This window comes from Siphateles boraxobius, unplaced genomic scaffold (genome assembly GCF_051911475.1).
Source record: "Siphateles boraxobius isolate OS27281-9 unplaced genomic scaffold, OSU_SipBor_1 52, whole genome shotgun sequence".
In the NCBI taxonomy this organism is placed as follows: Eukaryota; Metazoa; Chordata; class Actinopteri; order Cypriniformes; family Leuciscidae; genus Siphateles; species Siphateles boraxobius.
Window position 1 is genome coordinate 627,804 of NW_027509164.1, and position 26,132 is coordinate 653,935.

General features: G+C 43.7%; 1 protein-coding gene, 1 long non-coding RNA gene, 3 other non-coding genes and 2 pseudogenes across 5 annotated transcripts; 5 read left to right on the forward strand and 2 right to left on the reverse strand.

The window, feature by feature from the left end:
- Positions 1-4,584: 4,584 nt before the first annotated feature.
- Positions 4,585-4,765, forward strand: LOC143713792 (U2 spliceosomal RNA; annotated as a pseudogene).
- A 444-nt stretch (positions 4,766-5,209) lies between these two features.
- LOC143713643 (U1 spliceosomal RNA) lies at positions 5,210-5,373 on the forward strand. The gene has a single exon (XR_013195198.1). It is a non-coding gene; the product is annotated as a U1 spliceosomal RNA (small nuclear RNA).
- Positions 5,374-12,085: 6,712 nt separating this feature from the next.
- LOC143713646 (U1 spliceosomal RNA) lies at positions 12,086-12,249 on the forward strand. The gene has a single exon (XR_013195201.1). It is a non-coding gene; the product is annotated as a U1 spliceosomal RNA (small nuclear RNA).
- A 798-nt stretch (positions 12,250-13,047) lies between these two features.
- LOC143713535 (uncharacterized) lies at positions 13,048-14,916 on the forward strand. The gene is made up of 4 exons (XM_077204862.1): positions 13,048-13,497; positions 14,054-14,678; positions 14,796-14,836; positions 14,896-14,916. Exons 1-4 carry the CDS (start codon positions 13,123-13,125, stop codon positions 14,914-14,916), a joined length of 1,062 nt encoding a protein of 353 aa, XP_077060977.1. The 5' UTR covers positions 13,048-13,122.
- Positions 14,917-15,578: 662 nt separating this feature from the next.
- LOC143713563 (uncharacterized) lies at positions 15,579-16,971 on the forward strand. The gene is made up of 3 exons (XR_013195123.1): positions 15,579-15,719; positions 16,104-16,228; positions 16,461-16,971. It is a non-coding gene; the product is annotated as an uncharacterized LOC143713563 (long non-coding RNA).
- A 6,639-nt stretch (positions 16,972-23,610) lies between these two features.
- Positions 23,611-23,811, reverse strand: LOC143713796 (U2 spliceosomal RNA; annotated as a pseudogene).
- Positions 23,812-24,939: 1,128 nt separating this feature from the next.
- Positions 24,940-25,103, reverse strand: LOC143713617 (U1 spliceosomal RNA). Its single transcript, XR_013195173.1, has one exon. It is a non-coding gene; the product is annotated as a U1 spliceosomal RNA (small nuclear RNA).
- Between the last annotated feature and the right edge of the window lie 1,029 nt (positions 25,104-26,132).

A 26,132-nucleotide genomic window follows, 5' to 3' on the forward strand; every position in this document is an offset into this window, starting at 1 on the left:
ACTGTTTTACCGGACATTCTGGGTCACACAAATCACGTCTGACAGCCTGATGGTATATGGTTGGGGAGTTTTGAAATCCCTGTGGCAAACGTGTCCACTGGTATTGCTCATAGTCAACTGTGAAAGCTAACCATGGCTGGCTGTCAGAGTGCAACGGTACAGAAAAGAATCCATTAGACATATCAATTACTGAAAAAATCTTACTCTCTAATGGTATGCCATTACAAATTGTGGAAGGATCTGCCACTAGAGGGGTGATTTTATCAATATTTTTATTGGCTACTCTGTAGTCTATTGTAAGTCTCCATGTCCCATTGGATTTCTTGATGGGCCAAATGGGTGAGTTACAGGGACTGTTGGTTTTAACTAGCACTCCTTGCGTCAGCAACTTTTCTACAATAGGTTTGATCCCCTGTATAGCTTCCTTATTGATCGGATATTGTTTGGTGACCGGAGGTGGAGTCCCCGTCAATTTTATTGGTTCTACACCTGTCAACAAACCACAATCATCCTTGTCTTTAGCCCAAATTGGATGATTCTGTAAGAAAGCATACTCTGGAGGGATTACATTATTGGTAGAAACTTGTGCTGAGGAAATTTGAATGCTAGCAGATTCTGAGGACACGTCTAAAGTTAGATGTATTTGTCTCAGGAGATCCATGCCTAAAATTGCACCTGTATTTAATGGAGCACATAACAATTTTGTAGTCAGAGTTTTTGGGCCAAATTGTACATCTATGGGCGGGGTTTCATACAAATCAGAATCTTCACCTATTACGCCAGTTAAAGAAAATTTGGTTTTCTTGTACGGAATGTCTAAACCTTTAGCCAATTTTGTAGGAATTATGGTAATTTCTGCACCTGTATCAAGCAAAAAATCAATTTCTTTCTCTTGTATGCTACCTTTCACAAAAATTCTTGTGTCATTATGATGTATTACAGGGGTAAGGTAGCTACTCACAGCCCCAACAATTAGTTTTTTTCCTGGTCTTTTTGTGCTCTTAAAAGAGCCTGAACAAGCTGTCCTAAAGTTTCAGTGGACACTTGCGGAACTGCTTCCGGGTTGTAAGCAGGCTGAGAAGGAGCAGAATTATGCATAGCATTTCTTTTTGTATCTTGCAATTTCTTCCTACACTCTTTCTCCCAATGTCCTAATCTTCCACAATAGTGGCAGCTCCCTTATTTTTTAGACCACCTGTTTTCTTGTTTTGCTGTGCTAAATGTAGCTGCTGCTGCTACTCTCACTTTGGTTTTAACATCAGCATCTCTTTCCCATGCAGCTAACCTGTCAACGTTACTTCTGAGAGTTCTGTTAGACCAAGTTAGATCTAGGAATGGCAAAGCTCTTCTGTATTCGGCTACAAGGCCATCTGACCAGATACGAATTAGTGGTCCTTTGTCATCGAGCACACTTTCGGAATCATCCACTATTCCACTGTAAGTTATGGCTGACTGACAAAACCGTTCAGTATATTCATTTACCGTTTCTTCTTTCTTTTGTACACAGCTAGTAACTCTAGACCAGTCTATTTTGGGTCCTAAGATAGTCTTTAGGATTTTCAAAACACCTTCTCTCATATCGCCTCTACTGGCATGTTGTAGTTCAGAAGTCACTGCAGATTCAAAACTGTTGAATTCAGAATCAGTTAAAATTTGTGACATTAACTGTGTGACTTCTGTTAACGACATGTCATATAGACGAATTTTGCTGATCAATGCCCTTCTAAATTCAGAAAACTGTTTACGTGGTGAGGGTAAACTCTCAGAGAGTCGTTCTATATCCTTAGGTCCAAGGGCTTTTGCGACAGTTTGTATTCGGACTACAGAAGGGTGGGTAGAAACACTTTCATTTTTCCTCAATTCCCTGTGATCTTTTTCTAGCTCCACACACATAAACTGAATTAACAGGCCTGATTGGACGGCTACATCTGTTTCAAAGAACGTTCGTAAATCAGGGTAAATGTTATCAGGATGACTTACTTCTTCCCCATCAGTTTTTTCTGCATCTTTGTTGCGGTTCAATTTCTTGGTTAAAGAGGAAACTTTAGCCCGGAGCTCATTAATCTGTTTCTCTAGCTCTGAGTTGCGTTTAGACTGTTCTGTAGCTAGTGCTAAACCAAATTCTCTATGGCAACATATTATGCCTTTCACATTGTTCTTGCGAATACTTGCTCCTAGTACTTTTTTACACTCATCTACCGACCAAGTTTTGTCTGGATGAATCTCATATTTCTGCGTTAGTTCTTTTCTAACTTTCTCAGTGACTATTAGGTTCATTTGTTCTCCTAACAGTGTTTTAAATTCACTATCTGACCACAAAGGAGTCGCAAGACCAAATTTTTCAGTTGTTGGAACCAGCCTAGCATTCGTTCTAACCATTTTGTGGATTTCTTTATCACACAATCAAAAACACTAAAACTTCTCTGATCAAAAGAGTCTACACTTATGTCACAGATCAAACTGTTGATAAACCTTCCTTGTTACCAACACATCACATTTAACTTCCCTGCCAGAAACAGAGGATGAAACACAAAATATTAGCACGTTACGCTAATCTTCCCTGAAAGAAACGGAAAGGATCTTTCACCTTCCTAACTTTTTAGAGGATAAAACAAAATTACTAGCATGTATTGCTAACTCTTCCCTGCCTGAAACAGAGGATCAAACTTTCCTCTCTAAAAGAAAAACTTTTAAAAGGGTAACCAAAATAAATAGCCTGTAAGACTACCTCTTCTCTGCTTGCACAGAGGCTAACAATATTTTAACTTGAATGCTAAAATCTTCCCTGTCTGCACAGAGGATACCAACAACTTCCCTGACTATTCAGAGGATCAAACTCTCTTCTCTAAAAGACATTTTTTAGAGGGTAACACCACAAGGTAACAAACAACAAAACAAATAATTAGCAAAATACTACTAATCTTCCCTGCCTGACACAGAGGATATCTTTTTAACATGTGATGTTAAAAACGTCCCTGCCTGAACAGAGGATATATTTTAATCTTTAAAAGACAACTTCTAAAGGATAACTTTGGGTAATCAAACACTACAGCTGTCTGATAACTCTTTCTCTGACGGCACAGAGGATAATTTTTACTGGTTTTTCAACGGTTCTTTGAATGGAGTGAAACTCACCAAATTATTGTTGTATGGAAAAAATTCCGTCTGGAAACTCAGTCAGAGATCTTTGTTGAGCTTGGTTCTGGAACTCAGTTAGCTTTGTTGAGATCTTTGTTGAGATTCAGTTCTGGAACACAGTCAGCTTTGTTGAGATCTTTGTTGAGATTCAGTTCGCGAACTCAGGCAGCTTTGTTGAGATCTTTCTGGATTCAAAAGATTCAGTCTGGAACTGGAAAGTCAGATCTTTGTTGAGATCTTTGAGCTTTGAAGTTTCAAAAGTTCATTCTTTGTTGAGTTTCAGTTTCTCCATCCGGGTCACAGGGCACCATCTGTTGTGAACTTCTTCTTCTCAAGTGTAGAAAAGATAGAGTTGCAGACCAGGAGATTGTTGAGGTATAAGTTCTTTATTTCGTCGCTGTAGTCATCTCAATCAAGTCTAACTAAGGGAACTTTACATTGTAGTTTATATAAATTTCAAGGGGGAGGGATTGCATATAGGTGGAGACTTCTCTGAAAACAAAGCAAATGTAAATAAGGTATACAGATTGTGGAACCTGCTCAGCATGAGACACGAGAACAGGAAAGACATAGACTTCTCGTACTGAGATGAGAACTCCGAGACACGAGAACAGGAAAGACATAGACTTCTCGTACTGAGATGAGACAAATGGTCTCAGTAATAAAATAACAGGTGTTCAAACTTGCTCAGCATGACTCTTCACCCCGTAAAACAATGAGAACAGGAAAAGCCTAGCCTTCTCGTAATGAGATGGGACAGTCAGGAATATCCTGCTGGGAACCCCTACCATTTGCAGAGATTTCCTGGTCTCATCATTTATAAACTTTCTCAATATAAAATACTATTGTATTGGAAATCTAAATTAAACATTTAAATAAATTTGTAATCCTACACCAGTAAGAGAAAGATTATATAGACATGGTTCAGGTAGGTCTCCGAAGTGCCCAATTGGTTGTAGTCAAGATGAGACTGTTGAGCACGTCTTTTGGACATGTCCTGGGGCCGGTGCGTTTTGGAGGTTAGTAATGCGATGGTGGGATAGATGGGGAGGGCCGATTGTTTCAAGGAATCTGGTGATATATGGGGTGGGTTTAGAAGGTTTTGTAAAAGAAAGTAGGAGAATAATTTGGAGTACGATTTCTGAGGGAAAACAGGTTCTTTGGGAATCGAGAACTGTGTGTTTGAGGAAGCAGATTCCTCGGATGGAGTCAAAGAGGTTATTTTTAAGTTTACTTGGGAAAATGTCAGCAGAGGTTAAAGCTTACAAAGTGTGTTATGGGGAAGAGGAGACTAAGAGGGTATGGAGAGGGTTGCAGAGGGTTGGAGTGGGGTAAAGGGAGAGTTTTTCTGTTTTTTTGTTCTTTGCTTTTCAATAGTCTTTACATCATGGAATGTAAAAAAGAGAAATTATGCTGTATTAATATTGAGTGATATTGCTGTGACATATGGTTTTGGTGTAAAAAAGAAAAAAAATCTGTTCTTATCAGTTTAATATCTGGTACGTGCCTTACCCGGGCACCATATATTAAATTGATATTTGGAACTGGGAGATGGAACAGGGGCTTGCTCCGTCCACTCCACGCATCGACCCGGTATTGCAGTACTTCTGGGAACGGTGCAGCCCCCAAAACTGTGTTCAATGAAAGAGATGTTTTAGTCTTGTGTGGCAGCAGGTGTTAATGGAAGTAACGTATATTGCTGTGTATGGGTGCTTTAAAGGTGTTGTAGGTGATCATATGCTATACAGGTAATGGTGGTGTGAGAGGGAAAAAAACGGGGAAAAACACAACAACTCTGTTCTTATCTCGTTTAACATCTGATTCGTCCACTATCCGGTGACCGCGTATGAAATTGATTTTTGGCTCATGGATCCGGAGCATGAAAACAACATCATCCACAACAACAACAGCAAAAGAGCCCGACGCTGCAGATTTTTGATGTCTCTCTCTTATCTCTTGGAGTTTTTACGAATGAGCTAATGAGTTGAATCAGGTGTGTGTTTGATTGTCCGACCATTGGTGAGGATTGCGGAGAGGGACACGGTCCCTCTGACGGGAGGCCTGGGAATTCATACTTACCTGGCAGGGGAGACACCATGATCAGGAAGAAGGTTCACCCAGGGCGAGGCTCGGCCATTGCACTCCGGTTGTGCTGACCCCTGTGAATTCCCCAAATGTGGGAATCTCGACTGCATAATTTATGGTAGTGGGGGACTGCGTTCGCGCTCTCCCCTGGACACACTGGTTAAAAGAGCAGATTGTTTGAGTTCCTCTTCTTCTGGTAGTTAACGACCTAGGAAGTCCAGAGAATTGAACTGCAGTGGTTGATCGAGAGATGTAAAACTCTCAACCTAGGACCAGTCTGCAAAAGTAGGGCTGTTTTTTAGTTTTTTTTTCATCATTCTTCAAATAATCTCCATTATTCAACCAGCGCTTTGATTGGCAGCAGTGGTCCTAGAAGCAAAGTTGTTCCGAATGAGGAGTTCTATCATGTGGTATGAATACCTTGTGCATGTGTGAAAAATCACCTGACATACAGTTGCCTATGGCCATATTCATGTTGTTGTTTTTACTGTTTACAGCGCCACCAAGTGGCCAGTCGCCACATCCCTTTTCACCTGAGCACAGGCTGAGCCCGTGCACAGGTGTACCGACTTGGGTGTAATTGTCTCATTCCGTTGGAGAGTTATGGCCATTTAAGTAAAGCCCGCCTCGCCCACTCCCAAATGTTTTGGCGTCCCGTCGCCAACGTGAATCGAAATTCCGACTTTTTCCCCCATCGCTGTCGGCAATCAGACTCCAGGGAATCTTTCTGCACCGGTTTGGGTCAGATCGGGCGAAAGACCTAGGACTAGTGTGCAAAAGTAGCTTTTTCACAAAATCCCAAATACCCGAAAATCTCGCTTGCGCAACCATCGAATCCGAGGCCTGCGTCTTGTTCGGCCCGAGCCAAGGATTCCGGTGATGTAAGACACTTGGGTCTGCGACGGACGGTTCAGGAGTTACGAGGTATTTCGTACTTCTGATCGCTGCAGACCCACCTCGGGGCCGATTGGGCCGAGCCTTGGTGATGTTGTAGACCGGGCAGGTACTACCATCCCTCAAGAGTTTCAAGTCTCTACGACGTACGCTTTGGTCTGCCCGCTCACTTTTAGGGCAGACTGTTTGTTGGTCCAAAATCCCAGGTTGCACTCCAAAGTGTCGTGTTGTGCGCTCTGCTGTGATCCATTTTCGGTGTCAACAGTCAAGCTGAGCTTGTATTGCTGTGAGCTGAGCTTGTTTGTTGGCGACCTTTAGACCCTCTCGCCACGGCCCAGGTGGGCGTGGCCTTTGACGGCTCCCCCGCCTCTGCGTCATTGTGTCATCGCTTCTCGGCCTTTTGGCTAAGATCAAGTATCTGGTCGTCAGGTGGAGTTGCGATCGCCTCTTGGAGGTTTCCTGGCTCGAGATCGCTTGTGTTCCGGGCCCTACACCTTTCGGGAGGTAAATTGAACTTGCTGCTTTCTATTTTACAGATTTAAGGTAAGACCTATTTTATCCTTTTATCTTGTTATTTATTTATTTATTTATTTATTCATTGTATAGTTTTAAACCTTTTAGGCTGTCGTTGCCTCCATCATGTCGGCTGCCCGTGCCGGCGTGCGGAGGCACCACAGCGTGCGTTTTATATTCCGAGAGGTTGAGGGGAAGCTCCTGGGTATGTCCCGTATGGATTTTTCCAGGAAGCTGATCCAAAAGACCTTACATTTTAAGCCAGACAACTTGAATTGTTTGATGACTCTGCCCCTAAACAAGGGATTTGATTTGAGCTTCAAGACTGCTTCCCTTCTTAATGATTTTTGGCAAAGGTTTGAAACTGTTAAGGCCCAGTTCTCCATGTTCACGGTGGAGAAGCTTTCTGATAACACACTTAAAACTGTGATTGTCAGGATGTTTAACGAAACAGTGACTGGAGATGATATTTGTGTCTGGCTGGGTAGATTTTGCACTGTTAGAAATCAGCCTGTCAAAGTGCTAGATGAGGATGGCATTTGGAATTGCTCCTGGCGGATTCCCATCAAACAATGGGAAGACGCTGGGGGCTACCAGGGCCTGAAACATCTGCCTTCTATGATTGTGCTGGGAGAAAACAGAGGCTACATACACTATCGAGGGATGCCCAAGCTGTGTAGTAAATGTGGAAGAGTTGGGCATCTTGCCGAGGCATGCCAAGAATTAGTATGTGGGAAGTGTAAAGAAATTGGTCACAGTTTTGAAAAATGTACCAATGGCAGGCGGTGCAATCTTTGTGGAGAATCAACCCATCTCTACAGAGACTGCCCTAAAAGTTTTGCCAACAAGCTAAAAATGGCCGCCCCACAAGCACACCAAACAAAAGAACAAAGGAAGGAGGAGGCGGTCCCTGGGGTTTTGGCGGGAATTTCAAATCTCCTGCCAACCTCAGGGATTGGGCTAGAGGGAGCAAGTGGGGCGGCCACAGGGGCGGAGTCAAACATTCAAACTGAAAGGAAAGCCACCACCAATGAATTGAAAGCCACCATAATTGTGAAAGATAAGGAAGGAGAGGAGACAGAGGAAGAAACAGTGTCCTCTTTAGAAACTGTCCGGATGCGTTTTCAGAAACCAGTGGGAGTGAAACTGAGCTTTCACTCCCAAATACTCAGGTGCAAAAAAGGCCTGCGGGATCTCCTCTGTTTGATACAGAGGAGAAAAAGCCTAGGGCAGCACATCGTTCGGATAGTTCTGATACGGAAGATCCGGAACGTATGTGGCCCCTAGATTCCCCAAATGAGGTATCCTTTTTGCACGTAAAGCTAAGAACATCATCACCGAAAGAGCCGCAAGAGGTTTCCTCGGTAGCCCCGGAGGTGGTAAGCATTTGCCTTCCTGACGCCAGTCCATCTGGGAGGAGGGAAAGGCAATTGCAACAAGAGATCACATGATTTTAATGATTTTATTGTAGTCTTTTATTTTCTTCTGTTTTAAATGTCTCATACCTTTTTAACCTTACTGCTCATGGCCCTCACCATCTCAACCATCAATGTAAGAAGTGTGAGGTCCACCATACGAGCACAGAGCATTTTATCCTTTTTAAATACTTGTAAATCAGATGTGTTTTTAATACAAGAGTGTGCTTTGCCCTTTTTAAATAGGTACACCAAGATGGAAGAACTGTGGCCCCCTGGTCCCTCCATATGGAGTGGATCAAACCAAAATAAAAATGACGGTGTTGCTATTTTAATTAAAAATCCCAATATCTTGGTGAAGGGCAGCACAGTGGTGAGGGAAGGGCGGGCTCTTTTAGCGAATCTGACTTTTTTAGGTAGAGATTTAAATCTTCTTAATGTGTATGGTTTTACAGGTAAAAATGAAAGGTATGAGCTTCTAGAAGACTTGCAGTCCCACATGTTAGGTAGGGTTCGCCTAGTGGTGGCAGGGGATTTTAACTGTGTTTTATCAAAAAAAGATAGGAAGAGGGTAGGAGAGGATTTTAAGGTCGATAAGACAACGGTTTTATTACAGGGCCTAGTGAGAGATTTTAAATTAGTCGACTGTTTTAAAAATGTGCATCAAAGAGAGGAGGGCTACACTTGGTTCAGTAGTGACGGCTCCAGAGCCTCTCGCATCGACTATATTTTTACAAGAGATTGCCCGCCAACCGATGCCACAGTGACCCCCCTCTTCTTTTCTGACCACTTAATGCTGTCTTCCACCCTTTCACTGCCCACGGGTGTGACGGTAGGGGGAGGGCTGTGGAAGCTGAACTGCTCCCTTTTTGAAGACGAGGATGTAGTTCAGCCAATGGCAGACCCTCCAAGACTTTTACGATACACATGCACAGTGGTGGGAGATGGTAAAGGATCGGACAAGACAGTTTTTTATGAAAGTAGGAAGGGACAAGAAGAATAGGGAAAAGAGATACATGATGGGGCTGCAAAAAAGACTACAAAGATATTTAATCTTTTTAACAATGGCTTTGATTTTAATGATGAAATGAAAGAGGTCAAAAAAGAAATGTCAGTTTTATCCAGTTTTCAAAGTAAATGGGTTATTTTAAGTAAAGAGAGAGATATAGAAGAAGGTGAAAAATGTACTAGGTATTTTTAAAAAAAGATATTAACAAGGGGAGGCGCTATGACCAGTGTAAAAGTAGAAGGGAGGGAAGTAAAAACAACACATGAAATTTTAAAAGGGGTTGAGCATTTTTACCAGGAGTTATATAGTCCAAAAGAAGTACATGAAACCACTCTAAAGGAAGTTTTAAATTTTTTAGTCAAGAAAGTAAATAGTCCAAATGAGCTTTTAACCCAAGATTTTACCATTTTAGAAACACAAAAAGCACTCAAAGGTTTTAAGAGGGGACTCCCCCTGGAGTTTTATCTTACCTTTTGGGATATTTTAGCTCACGAATTACTGACTATTTTTAAAGACTTTGAGACCCTTGACAGACTTCCGGACAGTTTTAGAACAGGGATAGTCTCTTTACTTTACAAAAAAGGTGACCGAACTGACCTAAAAAATTGGAGACCCATTACGCTTTTAAATTTTGATTGCAAACTTTTTAGTAAAGTTTTAACTACACGTATGTCGACCGTTTTAGAGGACGTAATCCACCCGGATCAAGCTTGTGCTGTGCCCAGAAGAAAGATAACAGACAGCCTAGTTCTGATTAGAGATGCCATCTGTTATGCGAGAGACAGAAACATTCGGCTTGTAGCCCTAAATTTAGATTTCGAAAAAGCTTTTGACCGGGTCTCGCACCAGTACCTCTTTCAGGTACTGCAAAAAATGGGTTTTCCAGAGAGGTTTATAGCTTGGGTGGGACTGCTGTATGAGGGTTTAGTAAGCAAAATTCTTGTAAATGGGCATCTTTCCAAAGCTGTAAATATCCACAGCGGCGTCCGTCAGGGGTGTCCTTTATCTCCCCTTCTGTATGTGGCTTGTATTGAGCCACTGGCACAGATCTTGAGATGGGATACATGGATAAAAGGACTAGACATACCTGGGACCGGTGGACTGACAGCAACGTGTGTTTTATATATGGACGACATCACTCTTTTAGCCACGGACATTTTATCCATACGAAGAGCAATGGACTTGACTGACTGGTACAGTCGGGCCTCGGGCGCAAAACTCAACAGAAGCAAGTCCGAGACCCTGCACTTCGGACCATGGGATGAGACAGACACAGATGGACTCGATATAGATTTTAAAGAGACAGATTTTAAGATTTTATGAGTTAAATTTGACAAGGAAGGGGGTGGACGTAAAAACTGGACTGACTTGCTAGGGAAAGTTAGGAAAAGCCTGGGGTTCTGGGGACTACGACAGATGACTTTGGAAGGTAAAGTTTTAATTTTTAAAGCCGTCATTTTACCTCTAATGTCACTTGTTTGTTCTGTTTTTATCCCACCTAGGAAATTCCTGAGGAACCTAGAGAGGGCGATGTTTTACTTCCTGTGGGGGTCCAAGTGGGAAAGATTGAAGAGGGAGGTGGTCAAGAAAAGACCAGAAAATGGTGGAAAAGGCCTCCCAGACCCCCACCTGTTTTTAGGCAGCCGTTTTACCGCCCTGCACCTGAGATACGCCGTGACCCCATCCAAAGAAAACAAGACCGCAGCCTTTGCACGATTTTGGATGGGGTCTTATTTAAGATTTTTAAAACTTTTACCAGTTGATTTGACGACCCCTGTGTCTTTTAACCTTCCAAAAGAATACAGTTTTATTAAGAAGTTTTTAAAGAAGCATGTTTTAGAGGATTTAGATGTCACAGTTTTAACTAATCACAAGGCTCTTGTCTCTTCTGTGCAGGACCGGGAATCAGTGAGTCCAATCCCAGGCCTCACCCTTTGTGAGGCAAATCAAACATGGAAAAACGCGGCCCACCCTGCTCTCCGGAACGGGCATAAGGACTTAGCGTGGATGGTGGCCCATGATATCCTCCCGGTCAGGGCGGTTATGCACTCCAGAGGCATGGCCAAAGACTCAACCTGCCCACGGTCCGGGTGTAATTGCCCGGAGACCGTGCGGCATCTGCTCTGGGAGTGCCGTGCTGCGCGGGACCTGTGGACCAGGACCAGCCTCCTAGTTTTCCCGTGCCTGCCAGCGGGTGGGGTCCGGATGGAATACAAGCTCGCCATCCTGGGTGTGGGTCAGGGCTTGAAGGAGATGACATCGAAACAATTTACCTCGCTCTGGCTCACCCTCAACCATATCAAGGATGCCATCTGGACCACCAGAAACCTGCTGATGGGGAAACGCGTTACGGTGCCCCTCCACGCGTGCGAGCAACTTGTAAGATCAACGCTGCAGGAGGCGCCGGACGTCGTTATTCGGATGGGGGGGCTGCGGTCGCACAAAAGAGGACCCGGCCACCGCCGTACCTGGCCGCCCGTAGATGCACCCTCACCAACGCCGGCTACGGGAACAACGGGCCGGAGGGAGGGGACCTCCGCTGGGCACTGGAAGTGCTGGGCCGGTTGCCTGTTCCGGAGAGAGGAGTGATGGGAAATCTTCAGGGAACTACACTACACCCCACACGAGTCTTGTGTGGCAGCAGGTGTTAATGGAAGTAACGTATATTGCTGTGTATGGGTGCTTTAAAGGTGTTGTAGGTGATCATATGCTATACAGGTAATGGTGGTGTGAGAGGGGAAAAAAAACAACAACTCTGTTCTTATCTCGTTTAACATCTGATTCGTCCACTATCCGGTGACCGCGTATGAAATTGATTTTTGGCTCATAGATCCGGAGCATGAAAACAACATCATCCACAACAACAACAGCAAAAGAGCCCGACGCTGCAGGTTTTTGATGTCTCTCTCTTATCTCTTGGAGTTTTTACGAATGAGCTGATGAGTTGAATCAGGTGTGTGTTTGATTGTCCGACCGTTGGTGAGGATTGCGGAGAGGGACACGGTGCCTCTGACGGGAGGCCTGGGAATTCATACTTACCTGGAAGGGGAGACACCATGATCAGGAAGGTGGTTCACCCAGGGCGAGGCTCGGCCATTGCACTCCGGTTGTGCTGACCCCTGCGAATTCCCCAAATGTGGGAATCTCGACTGCATAATTCATGGTAGTGGGGGACTGCGTTCGCGCTCTCCCCTGGACACACTGGTTAAAAGAGCAGATTGTCCGAGTTCCTCTTCTTCTGGTAGTTAACGACCTAGGAAGTCCAGAGAATTGAACTGCAGTGGTTGATCGAGAGATGTAAAACTCTCAACCTAGGACCAGTCTGCAAAAGTAGGGCTGTTTTTTAGTTTTTTTTTTCATCATTCTTCAAATAATCTCCATTATTCAACCAGCGCTTTTATTGGCAGCAGTGGTCCTAGAAGCAAAGTTGTTCCGAATGAGGAGTTCTATCATGTGGTATGAATACCTTGTGCATGTGTGAAAAATCACCTGACATACAGTCGCCTATGGCCGTATTCATGTTGTTGTTTTTACTGTTTACAGCGCCACCAAGTGGCCAGTCGCCACATCCCTTTTCACCTGAGCACAGGCTGAGCCCGTGCACAGGTGTACCGACTTGGGTGTAATTGTCTCATTCCGTTGGAGAGTTATGGCCATTTAAGTAAAGCCCGCCTCGCCCACTCCCAACGTTTTGGCGTCCCGTCGCCAACGTGAATCGAAATTCCGACTTTTTTCCCCATCGCTGTCGGCAATCAGACTCCAGGGAATCTTTCTGCACCGGTTTGGGTCAGATCGGGTGAAAGACCTAGGACTAGTGTGCAAAAGTAGCCTAGCTAACGCCAGACCCAATCTCGTAGAGAATTGGGTCTGGGAACCACATGCGCAATTTCTAGTATTTGAGGCGTGGTTTCAGAATGCCCGTCGCAGTTTATTGGGTGCTAAGAATGTCTATCAAATATGCCTGTACGTAGCTCATAGCCAATCGTTTCGATTATACCAGATGACGTATGTAGAGCGACAGAAATTAGACAAGGAAGAAGACGATGGGAAAGATCTTTTTTGTAAACAATGACGTTAAGCGATTATTGCCGTTTGTGCAAGATAAATATGAGGGTAGAAGGTATATATGGACACTCCACAGACATGTTTTCATCCAAAAAACCACCAAGTTTATCCGAGAGGTTAACAATATTAGGGGTGACAGTCGCACCGGAGTCAGGGGCATCGCGAAGATCCTGCCAGCGTTGCTCAAACAGAATTTCCAAGCTGGAAAGAGACTTGCCCACATTCAGACAATGGGAAGAAGAGTTCCGAAACACGGACAGCAACATAGCCAAAAGGCAACGCGAGCCTACACCATTGAAGACCCCGAGGGCTTTGAAAAAGACCTGCCCAAACCCACCGAGTCCACGAGACATCTCCACCAGGAAAACCACAACCCAGGTATCATACGTTTATTTGTATTTTCAGTCGTTTCAGCTTCTTAAATAACATGCACTTAAATAACTATTGTAACAGCTCATTAAAATCTTACGATAAGCAACCTATTAGTTCTTGCTTGGCGCTGCCTGAACTTTTTTTTTGAATTCAGTAGAAAGGGAAAAAAAAAATATGTTTTGTTATTTATTTACTTGTCCCAGACAATCTAGAAAGGGGAGAGCATTTGACTTCCATGTTCCCCAAGCACTGTTAGAAAAGGTTGACAGAGGTTTGCTCCTACTATCTGGTTTATGTATGTTTATTGCCAAATGCGGCCTGGCTCATCTTTAAATCTTCTCTGTAATCTACCTGCAAACAGTCTGCCTGGCTGTGGCTTATCTTAACTTGGCTCTGAGCATATAGTAGTTTCAACAGATGTGTTTGATTACTGATTAGTGAGTATCAAACTATCAAAAATGATTCTAAGATTTGAAATTTATCATTTAAAAAAAGATAAAAGCACATCAATGATGAAACTATTGTGTATAACTGATGAAATTAAGTGTACTTTTTATTTCAGGTTACCATCACATATCCGTCGCAAACACTATCAAGGGTGTGCAATCCTGAGGAAGATCCAATCATAAAATTCATAATTCTAAAAAGATGGAAAGAGGCTGCCAGTCATGCATTAAAACATAAACACCTGCAAGAGGAACTCAAATCTGGAATCATTCAGTTAATTTTTGAAGAATGTGAGAAACTGTGCTCTCAAAGAAATGACTTCATTTTATGGAGGTCTAAACCAGCAGACCTTAAGTCATTCTCTTTCCACAGTTTAAGAGATGACCTCCATCGGCTTGCACCCTTTATGCTATCGATTTTCAATTGCATCACCAACAATAACAACTTGTCAACATGTACTGCTGCAGCAATTGCAATCAGAGGACGACAACCCCGTCTGGCTGCATTATCATATTACATCAACACCATTCTCCAGTATGGTGGAGCAAAAAAGTCAGTTTTCAAACGATTGAGCCAGTTATCAATAACCACATCACACGGCAGAGCCATAAAGAAGCAACATGAGTTGGCACTTGGCTGTGGGGCTGACTTCCAAAAACTCAAACTAAGCTTCAAAGATACAGACAATGATGAAGAATTCCAAGAAGCATTCCGAAGCATGGAGGACCTTCATCTGTCAGGTGAGGGAGAAATGAAACCAAAATAAAACACACTTACAGTTAATTTTTTTTTATTGTTAAGTTCATGATGAGATCTAATTTTTTTTTTTTTTTTTTACAAATTATGCTTTTATAAAGATGAAAACAGCGCACCTTCCACCAGACAGAAAGACAGCCATGTGACCTGCCCATCATCATATTCAATTATCATGGACAATCTGGATCTCTTTGTACACAGACACCACCAGTCAATCGATAACAGCAACAGAAGTCTACACTGGATACACCATATAGCCGTCAAAGAACGAATACCCACCCACCACATCTCCAATATCAAACCCACAACAGACATTCAACGATACAATCTTGCCTTATCACTTCCACAGAGGAACACCCAGGCTTTAATGCGGCGCGAATTAATGGTTCTTGGGACCAGAATGCTGAACAAACACCTGACCGTATTTGAAAGCTTTGGAGACATTGTGGTGCATCACATTCCTCACGAATATTCCAGTGAAATGTCTACACGCTCAACCGATGTAAGATGTTACAATGACATTCTAATGTGGCTATATGTTATAAAAATGTTTGGAATTTAAATACCTTTTTATTTTTACTTTTTCTCGTTCTGGAGTACCCCTTAGGCCTCTATTTCAAGGACGAGAACAAAAGAAATGACTTGGTGGAAGTTATGAGACATATACAACAGCAGTGAGTATTGATCATGATATATGTTACAATCTCTTGTGACCAAGTCTATGACAATCATATACCAATTCAGTTACTCTGTAAAATTTTTATTTGCATTCAAGTATGTTATTGTGTCTCTTTTTGCTTAGGTATATGCCCAAGGATCCTGATGGGGCACAACACCTACTAATTGGAGGGGACCGTCTCACAGAGGCTAACTGCCGCAATGCTTCCCACAGTTCATGATGACTCTAAATCCACGGCTAACATGTCTGGATAATGTTCTTTACTGTGGGATGGGAAAAACAGTCCTGACATCATGACCTAAGCTGTGCTATTCCCGGGGAGGTGGTTAATGCAATTGTTATGGTGGTATGATTTCATCTATGAACTGTATGAATGTTTGTTTTTTTATTATCTAACATTATAACAAACTATAACATAATAGAGTGAGTGAATGTGAGTTTGTGTTACTGCGCTTCATAGCGATCTGAAAAGACTTCAGAGAGAATAACTGTTGTGAACAGCAATAATAATTTATTATGTCAGTGAGTGAATGAGTCACTTCACTTGCATGGGATGTGAAGCGGCTACAGAGAGACTAACTGTTGTGTGCGGCATAAGTGATTGTGAGTTATTGAATGTGTCATATAACTTACAAGTTATGTGAAGCAGCTCCAGAGTGACTGATTGTTTTTTGACATAAGACAATAATGTGTAAGGCCAACACTACATTGAAATATTTTCTCATCCCAGGTGCAGCAATGCCAAGAGTGGACCCCATGCTGCGTTCAATGCTTACAGGGACTTTGTGATAAAGGACACGACTGCTCTATTCCTAGCTGCGGCGATTGAGCATCTTGGTTTTAATCATGTAACAGGTAAACCATCAATTAACATCAACACATTTTGTTGTCACAATAAATGAAACTGATGATTATATATTGTAAAAATGTAGCTGGTGTGTATAACAAACTTTTAACTCGCACATTGGTCTTGATACCTTCGAGATGGCTGATTCAATATTGAAGCTGGCAAATATCTGCATGTGTGGGGTTGGAATACTACCTCTATTAATTGGTCCCTGTTTTGTTTTTGTTTGTCCTTTTACAGATTGTCCTGAGTCCCTTATACCAGAACACATCAAAGAGGCCTCTCCAGAAGCAAGGAGGACATGGTTCAACAACTTAACTGCCTCAATCGTGGACAAATATGTTCTTCTTCCTGACATCACTGATGCTGCAGAGGCTGCAAGTAAAACATCTGCCACACCAATTCAAAAGAATAAGTTCCATTGTCGTATGGAGGGTTGTTCAAGAATGTTCACTTATTGCAAAAGAAGACAAAGCAACAAAATAAAGACACACAACCTGGTTGTGCCAACAGACTCGATACCAATCATCCCCACTCACTGTGACCACAAGTATGAACACACCGTTGCCAGACTGGGCTTCAGCTTTATTCTTTTGGACATTTTAGATGCAGTAAAGGAAGGAGATGGTGAAAGACCGATGCGTCTCTACACAGTAGCCATGTTGTTCTACAAAGCTTACGGACACACTAGCTACGCATACAGTACTTTCCTGCTTACTGTACAAATTAATGCCACGTTGTCTCCACAAGTTGCTCAGTCTAAAGTGGAACAGATTCTGGAGCACAAGGGGAGGCAAGGGAAGAAACATTCCACTAGATTTACATCTGGAGCACTTAAATGGATTCCTGAAATCTTTCCTGAGCGGCCTGGGGCCTAACCTGAATGAGACTTCAGCAGCAAGAATAAGCAGGTCTATAGGAGTCATGAAAGAAATGATGGCAGGCACTGATATTGAGCTGGGCATATCTGGGCAAACGGGTGCTCACCATGTGGACATGACCAAAGACATCCTCACCTTGGTGGACACTGCAAGAGGCAGAGCTTTTTAAACAACAACCAGGTCGAGTGTAGGCTGCCTTCCCTGGCTTCCGAAAAATCCTATTGGCAAAGCTGGATCATAAAGCACTGTGGAAATGGATGATGAGCAAACTAAATGAATGACGCAGTGTCCCTTTGTAAACCTTGAGAACATGACCACATTGTGTTAATTGTGCTGTGTGTTTATGTAAACACATTTTTTTGTTTCCTCATGCTCATTGATATTATTAAAGCTGTATGTTTACAAACCTTGTTGTAAATTTGCTTATTCATGAATTTAAACACATTGGATACATTACTGAAGTGTAAATAGAAATATTTATTCAGAATCAAACATATATACAACTGTGTAGTTATTTACAGTGGCTCAGTAATTAGTCTGATATTGGAAGCACAGATAAGCCTGACTCAATGCTGCTTAATGAGTTTTCATCATCCTCATCCTCCAAATTAAAGTCCCCCTTGAAGTTAATATCAGGCTGCAAATATGGTTCTTCTGTAGTCTCTGGGTACTTGCATAAATCAAAGTCTTCAAAAACTTTGTGCACAAGTTTTAGGATTTCCAGGCCATGGTTTATGTCTAATACAGGTAGATTCTGCATGACATAGGTGATGTCAAATATTTCACATACATTTTCAACTACTGATTCAATTAGTACATTGCTGAAACCTGTGCAGAATGATGCATGTGTGTACAGGTGTTCATCTGGTGAAATTAGACTTTCTCTATATTTCTCTAAAAGCTCTCTGACCAATCCCTGCTCATCTAATGTGACTTGTCTGCAATTGTCAGGTGATGGAATCTGTTTTGACATCTCGTAATTTGGTGTTTCTACAGAGCAACTGTCAGAGCTACACTTGCATATTGAATGGCAATAGGTGCAGCAAGAATGTCCAGGCTCAACACTAGACGTGTCTTTCTCAAAATGAGAGTATAGGGCCTTCCTAAAACAGCCATTTAAGCTTTTTTGAAGAACATCCTTTACTGCCTTGTCAGTCTTGGCAAGCTGATTGTTTGCTTAGAGAACAGCATGAGTTGGAGAGCCATCTCTGCCTGCTCTTCCAACCTGCTGGAGAGTGGCCTCTGGGTCCTCTGGTAACCCATACATGACCACATGGGAGACCTTTGGGAAATTTAGGCCAACTCCAAGTGCTGTAGTTGCCACAGTCACTCTGCAGCTGCCTTCTCCATTAAATGAAGAAAGTACCCTGCTATTGTTTACAGGTAGAGTCTGGCTGTGGAACATCCCAATCAATAGGTTTTTACCTATTTACTCTTCACCGACCCAGGCGCTATCCCCAAGTTCAGCCTTGAGGTGGCAGAAAACTCGTGTAACAGTGTTTATTGTCCGGCAGTATATGTAGAACTCCGTGGCTAACATGTCTTGCCACGTTGCGCTCATCCAGGCCTCGGGACTGCCGAACAGAAGTTGGTATCGACCATTTTTAATCGCATTTTCTTTATCAGGACTCAGCTGAGTGGCAGAAATTCCAAGCTTAACAGCCTCCTGTACCTGGTCATCCATTAAGGCGATTAATGGCGAAACAACTATGACAACTGGGGTCTCGCGAAGCCCCATTGCCTTAGCCACTAACGGGGCTAGTTGATATATCAGACTTTTTCCAAAGCCTGTTGGTAGCAGGGCAAAAACATCATTCTTGTTTAAGAAATGGTTTAACGCCGAAAGGTGTTCTTTTTTCAAAATGAACTTGCATTCTAAACTACTTAGACATTGTTCTAAGGCTGCATCAAAGAGTAGCCTCGCGTCTTCAGCCATGTTAAATCGATATAAACAAACTGTTTCCGTGTGTCGCATAGATGTCGTCATCGTCTAGCTGCTCCCTCCCCGTTCTGTGATTGGTTCCCTAAATGAGGCGAAAAATCTGGCCATGGTATCCAGACTGCCTTTCAGCGTGAATTGAATCGCGCTGCGGTAAGGCAGTATGGGGAAACCCAGGCTAGTGCAAAAGTAGCTTTTTCACAAAATCCCAAATATCCGAAAATCTCGCAAGCGCAACCATCGAATCCGAGGCCTGCGTCTTGTTCGGCCCGAGCCAAGGATTCCGGTGATGTAAGACACTTGGGTCTGCGACGGACGGTTCAGGAGTTAAGAGGCATTTCGTACTTCTGATCGCTGCAGCGCCACCTTGGGGCCGATTGGGCCGAGCCTTGGTGATGTTGTAGACCGGGCGGGTACTACCATCCCTCAAGAGTTTCAAGTCTCTACGACGTACGCTTTGGTCTGCCCGCTCACTTTTAGGGCAGAATGTTTGTTGGTCCAAAATCCCAGGTTGCACTCCAAAGTGTCGTGTTGTGCGCTCTGCTGTGATCCATTTTCGGTGTCAACAGTCAAGCTGAGCTTGTTTTGCTGTGAGCTGAGCTTGTTTGTTGGCGACCTTTAGACCCTCTCGCCACGGCCCAGGTGGGCGTGGCCTTTGACGGCTCCCCCGCCTCTGCGTCATTGTGTCATCGCTTCTCGGCCTTTTGGCTAAGATCAAGTGGTCTGGTCAGACGTCTGAGACAGCGATCGCCTCTTGTGGGACCTTGGTCTCGTGTGTTGCTTGTCACACGGGACACACACCCCTCAGGAGGTACATTGACAAGCGGCTTTTATTGACGACTCGTTCTACGAGGAATCTACTTGTTTTAAGGTAAGCAGTTTTTAACTTATTTATTGTATATTTATTGTTGGGTTTTAGCCGCAGTGTGCTGGTGGTGCCTCCAACATGTCGGCTGCTCGTGCCGGCACGAGGAGGCACCACAGCGTGCGTTTTAAATTTAAACCAAAAGAGGATGGCACTCTCCCGGTCATGTCTAGATTGCACTTTTCTAGGAAGTGCATCCAACAGTTACTCGGTTTTAAGGTTGTGGACATAAACTGCCTGTTGACTCTGCCCCTGAATCATGGTTTTGATGTGAGTTTTGCTTCTGCTTCCTTGCTAAGTACTTTTTGGACTCGATTTGAAATGTGTAAAGCCAATTTCTCCATGTTCACTGTGGAAAAACTGACTGATAATTCACTGAAAGTTGTGATTGTCAGGTGGTTTAATGAAACAGTTAGTGGAGAAGATATTTCTGTATGGTTGGCGAGATATTGCTCTATTCGTGGATAACCAGTCAAGGTTTTAGATGAAGACGGTATCTGGAGCTGTGCGTGGAGAGTGCCCATTAAACAATGGGCAGATCCCATTGCCATGGCTGCCATGGCCTGAGTCAAATAACTACTATGATTGTGTTGGGAGAGAATAGAGGCTACATCCATTACCAAGGGATGCCCAAACTATGCCGCAAGTGTGGCAAACTTGGACATCTCACCGAGGCATGCCAAGAAGTAGTGTGTAGGAAGTGTAGAGAAATTGGGCACATTTTTGAAGAGTGCCAAAATGGCAGAAAGTGCAACCTCTGTGGAGAATCATCCCATCTCTACAGAGACTGCCCTAAAAGCTTTGCCAACCAGTTAAAAAGCAACAAAATGGCCGCCCCACCCAAAGAACAAACAATTGAGGAGACGGGCCCCGAGGTTTTGGCAGGAAATTCAAACCCTCAGCCAGCCTCAGGGATTGGACAGGAAGGAGGAAGTGGGGCGGCCACCGGGGCGGAGTCAATCCTGGCAGTTGGTGAGGGGGAGGAAGCCAATCCTCTAAATGAAATTGAAAAAGAAGACAGTATGGAGGATGAAGAGGAGGAAATGGCTTCCTCCCTAGTAACCGTGTCTGAGGTTAGTGTGTCCACGAGTGGGAGTGAAACAGATGTTTCGCTCCCCAATGCTCAAGTGCAGAAAAGAACTGCGAGATCTACTCTGGTTCAAACAGAGGAGAAAAAGCTGCAGATAGCGCATCGGCTAGATAGTTCCCCCATGGAAGATCTAGACCGTATTTGGCCCGCAGAATCTCCTAATGAAGTCGCTTTTCTGCATTTCAAGCTAAGAACATCGTCGCCAAAGGATTCGCAAGGGGCCTTCTCTGCGAGCCCTGAAGCGTCAAGCACTTGCCCCCCTGATCCCAGCTCATCTGGGGAAAAGGGAAGGCAAGTGCAACAAGAAATAACATGATTTTAATTATATCTCTGTAGTCCTTTGGTTGCTTTTAAATGTCTCACACCCTTTTAACCATATTGCTCATGGCTCTCACTATCTCCACAATCAATGTGAGAAGTGTGAAGAGCAATATACGAGCACAGAGTGTGTTATTTTTTTTTAAATCCTTTAAGTCAGATGTGTCTTTATTGCAAGAATGAGGTCTGCCTTTTTTAACAAATTTACAGGAAGTGGGAGGAGATTTGGACCCCAGGACTTTCCATCTGGAGTGGGTCCAATTTTAACAAAAATGACGGTGTTGCTATTTTAATAAAAAATCCCCATGTTTTGGTGAAGGGCAGCACTGTGGTGAGGGATGGGCGGGCAATTTTAGCTAATCTGACTTTTTTAGGTAAGGATTTTAACATTTTAAATGTGTATGGCTTTACAGATAAAAACAACAGGTTTGAGCTTTTAGAAGACCTGCAGCCCCACATACTCGGGAGGGCTCATCTAGTGGTAGCAGGGGATTTTAATTGTGTTTTATCAAGACAGGATAGAAAGAGGGTAGGAGAGGATTTTAAGGTCGACAAGACATCGGTTTTATTACAAAATATAGTCAAAGATTTTAAGTTAGTTGACTGCTTTAAAACAATGCATCAAAGAGAGGAGGGCTTCACCTGTTTCAGTGGTGATGGCTCCAGAGCCTCTCGAATTGACTATGTTTTTACAAGGAACTGCCCGCCGACCGATGCTACATTGAGTCCCCTCTTTTTTTCTGATCACATGATGCTCTCCTGCACCCTTTCACTACCCACGGGTGTGACCGTAGGGGGAGGGCTGTGGAAGCTGAACTGCTCCCTATTAGAGGATGAGGAAGTGATTAGTGAATATAGGGAGCAGTTCAGCCAATGGCAGACCCTCCAAGACTTTTTCGACTCACATGCACTGTGGTGGGAGATGGTGAAACAAAGGACAGGACGGTTTTTTAAACAAATTGGAAAAGAAAAAAGAATAAAGAAAAAAGACGCATGATGGGGCTTCAAAAAAGACTGCAGAGATATTTTAACCTTTTAAACAGTGGATTGGATTTACAGAAGAAATTAAAGTAAAGAAAGAAATGTCAGATTTGTCCGAAACAAAGACTAAAGGTGTCATTTTAAGATGTAAGGAGAGAGAAATAGAAGAAGGGGAAAAGTGTACTAGATATTTTTTTTAAAAGACAATAGCACGGGGAGGGTCAATTAATACTTTAAAAACTTTTACAGGTGGGGAGGTAAATACAACAGATCTGATTTTAGGGGAAATTGAAAGTTTTTACAATAATTTATACAGCACTAAAGAGGTACACAATGGCATCTTAGAGGAAGTTTTAAGGTTTTTAGACAAAAAGGTAAAGAGTCCAGATGTGCTTTTATCCCAAGATTTTACTCTTTTAGAAATGCACAAAGCGCTAAAACGTTTTAAAAAGGGGAAGTCCCCAGGCTTGGATGGACTCCCCTTTGAGTTTTATCTGACTTTCTGGGACATTTTAGCGCACGACTTATTGACAGTTTTTAAAGAACTTGAGACTCTTGACAGACTTCCAGACAGCTTTAGAGTAGGGATAGTTACATTACTATACACAAAAGGGGACAAGACTGACTTGAGAAACTGGCGACCAATCACTCTTTTAAATTATGATTGTAAACTTTTTAGTAAGATTCTAGCTACACGTATGTGGACTGTTTTAGAGGACGTAATCCACCTGGATCAAGCATGCGCTGTGCCCGGCAGGAAGATCATGGACAGCCTGGTACTGATCAGAGACGCCATCTGTTTTGCGAGAGACAGAAACATTCGGCTAGTAGTCCTAAATTTAGATTTCGAAAAAGCCTTTGACCGCGTCTCGCACAACTACCTGTTCCAGGTACTGGAAAAAATGGGTTTTCCAGGGAGGTTTATAGCCTGGGTGGGACTGCTGTACAACGATCTGTCTAGCAGAATTTTGGTAAACAGGCATTTATCCAAAAATGTAAAACTTTACAGCGGCGTCCGTCAGGGGTGTCCTTTATCTCCCCTTCTGTATGTGGCTTGTATTGAGCCACTGGCACAAATCTTGAGAAGGGATAAATGGATTAAAGGACTAGACATCCCAGGGACTGGTGGACTGACGGCGACCTGTGTTTTATATATGGATGACGTGACCCTTTTAGCGACTGACCTTTTATCAGTACGAAGAGCAATGTACTTGACTGACTGGTACGGTCGGGCCTCGGGCACCAAGCTCAATAGGAGTAAGTCCGAGGCCCAGCTCTTCGGGCCGTTGGGGAACGTAGACACAGTTGGACTAGATTTGGATTTTAAAGACAATGATTTGAAAATTTTAGGTGTAAAATTTGACAGAGAGGGTGGAGGACAAGGAAACTGGACTGACATGTTAGGGAAAGTTAGGCAAAGACTGGGCTTTTGGGGACTGAGACAATTGCAGTGTGGGGGCGCACACTGATAAGAACAGATACTACACTTGATCTTAGCCAAAAGGCCGAGAAGCGATGACACAATGACGCAGAGGCGGGGGAGCCGTCAAAGGCCACGCCCACCTGGGCCGTGGAGAGAGGGTCTAAAGGTCGCCAACAAACAAGCTCAGCTCACAGCAATACAAGCTCAGCTTGACTGTTGACACCGAAAATGGATCACAGCAGAGCGCACAACACGACACTTTGGAGTGCAACCTGGGATTTTGGACCAACAAACATTCTGCCCTAAAAGTGAGCGGGCAGACCAAAGCGTACGTCGTAGAGACTTGAAACTCTTGAGGGATGGTAGTACCCGCCCGGTCTACAACATCACCAAGGCTCGGCCCAATCGGCCCCAAGGTGGCGCTGCAGCGATCAGAAGTACGAAATGCCTCGTAACTCCTGAACCGTCCGTCGCAGACCCAAGTGTCTTACATCACCGGAATCCTTGGCTCGGGCCGAACAAGACGCAGGCCTCGGATTCGATGGTTGCGCTGGCGAGATTTTCGGGTATTTGGGATTTTGTGAAAAAGCTACTTTTGCACACTAGTCCTAGGTCTTTCGCCCGATCTGACCCAAACCGGTGCAGAAAGATTCCCTGGAGTCTGATTGCCGACAGCGATGGGGAAAAAAGTCGGAATTTCGATTCACGTTGGCGACGGGATGCCAAAACGTTGGGAGTGGGCGAGGCGGGCTTTACTTAAATGGCCATAACTCTCCAACGGAATGAGACAATTACACCCAAGTCGGTACACCTGTGCAGGGGCTCAGCCTGTGCTCAGGTGAAAAGGGATGTGGCGACTGGCCACTTGGTGGCGCTGTAAACAGTAAAAACAACAACATGAATACGGCCATAGGCGACTGTATGTCAGGTGATTTTTCACACATGCACAAGGTATTCATACCACATGATAGAACTCCTCATTCGGAACAACTTTGCTTCTAGGACCACTGCTGCCAATCAAATTGCTGGTTGAATAATGGAGATTATTTGAAGAATGATGAAAAAAAAAACTAAAAAACAGCCCTACTTTTGCAGACTGGTCCTAGGTTGAGAGTTTTACATCTCTCGATCAACCACTGCAGTTCAATTCTCTGGACTTCCTAGGTCGTTAACTACCAGAAGAAGAGGAACTCGAACAATCTGCTCTTTTAACCAGTGTGTCCAGGGGAGAGCGCGAACGCAGTCCCCCACTACCATAAATTATGCAGTCGAGATTCCCACATTTGGGGAATTCGCAGGGGTCAGCACAACCGGAGTGCAATGGCCGAGCCTCGCCCTGGGTGAACCACCTTCCTGATCATGGTGTCTCCCCTGCCAGGTAAGTATGAATTCCCAGGCCTCCCGTCAGAGGCACCGTGTCCCTCTCCGCAATCCTCACCAACGGTCGGACAATCAAACACACACCTGATTCAACTCATCAGCTCATTCGTAAAAACTCCAAGAGATAAGAGAGAGACATCAAAAATCTGCAGGTTGCACTCCAAAGTGTCGTGTTGTGCGCGCTGTGCTGTGATCCATCCAAAAATAGTTTTTTTTTGTCAGTTCAGTGTTTTTATTTCGATCGGATTAATGGTTTCGAAGATAATCACAAGTTTTTTAAGCACTAAATGACACCATTACACAAACCATAAGGCGAAACCTGGCATGTTTGGCATCGTTGGACTCGGCAATGATTCAGGAGTCTAAGGAGGTCACTCCCGTGAAAAACGGTGGCTTGAATCTTCTCAGGATCCTTCAGGGCATACTGAGTTTTTGGAGATATGCCAATGTTCTCATAGACTATCATAGCACCCTTGACAAAGACACTGCATGCCAATTTTCATCGGACTAACGGTTGGGTGCGGTTATAGCCATTTTCATGATTTTTTACCCTGTTATAGCACCACCAAGTGGCCAATCGTCGCAATGTTTTTTTTTATGTGACCTCACATTGAGCTCATGAACATGCGTCCTGAGTTTAGAGAAAATATCTCTTTCCGTTCACAAGTTATAGCCGTTCTAGTAAAAGTGGCCCTGGACACATTGAATATTTTGATTCCCCTTAGCGATCGTGAATTGAAATTATTATTTATAGTCACTGTCCAGAGAATATTTCTGCAGTGGTTTGGCTCCGATCAGGCAAAAAAACTAGTAGTTCGCAAAAGTATGTTTTTTGAAAAACCATAATTTTCTCAGAACTGGAGCCTGAAATGCGAGCAAATCCGAGGCACGTGTGTTGTCTGCCTTGAGCCAAGGATTTCAACGATTTAAGACACTTGAGCCTACGCCCAACGGTTTAGGAGTTATGAGCCATTTTACACTTTTGACCGCTGTAGCGCCCCCGTCAGGCCGATCGGGCCTTTGTGACGTTGTAGG

Bases quoted from the DNA above. Each gene is read 5' to 3' on its own strand.
- LOC143713535 (XM_077204862.1), top strand. From the start codon at position 13,123: ATGACGTTAAGCGATTATTGCCGTTTGTGCAAGATAAATATGAGGGTA. The intron at 14,679-14,795 runs GTGAGGGAGAAA...GCTTTTATAAAG, and splicing joins GGAGGACCTTCATCTGTCAG to ATGAAAACAGCGCACCTTCC. The intron at 14,837-14,895 runs GTGACCTGCCCA...CTTTGTACACAG, and splicing joins CCAGACAGAAAGACAGCCAT to ACACCACCAGTCAATCGATA.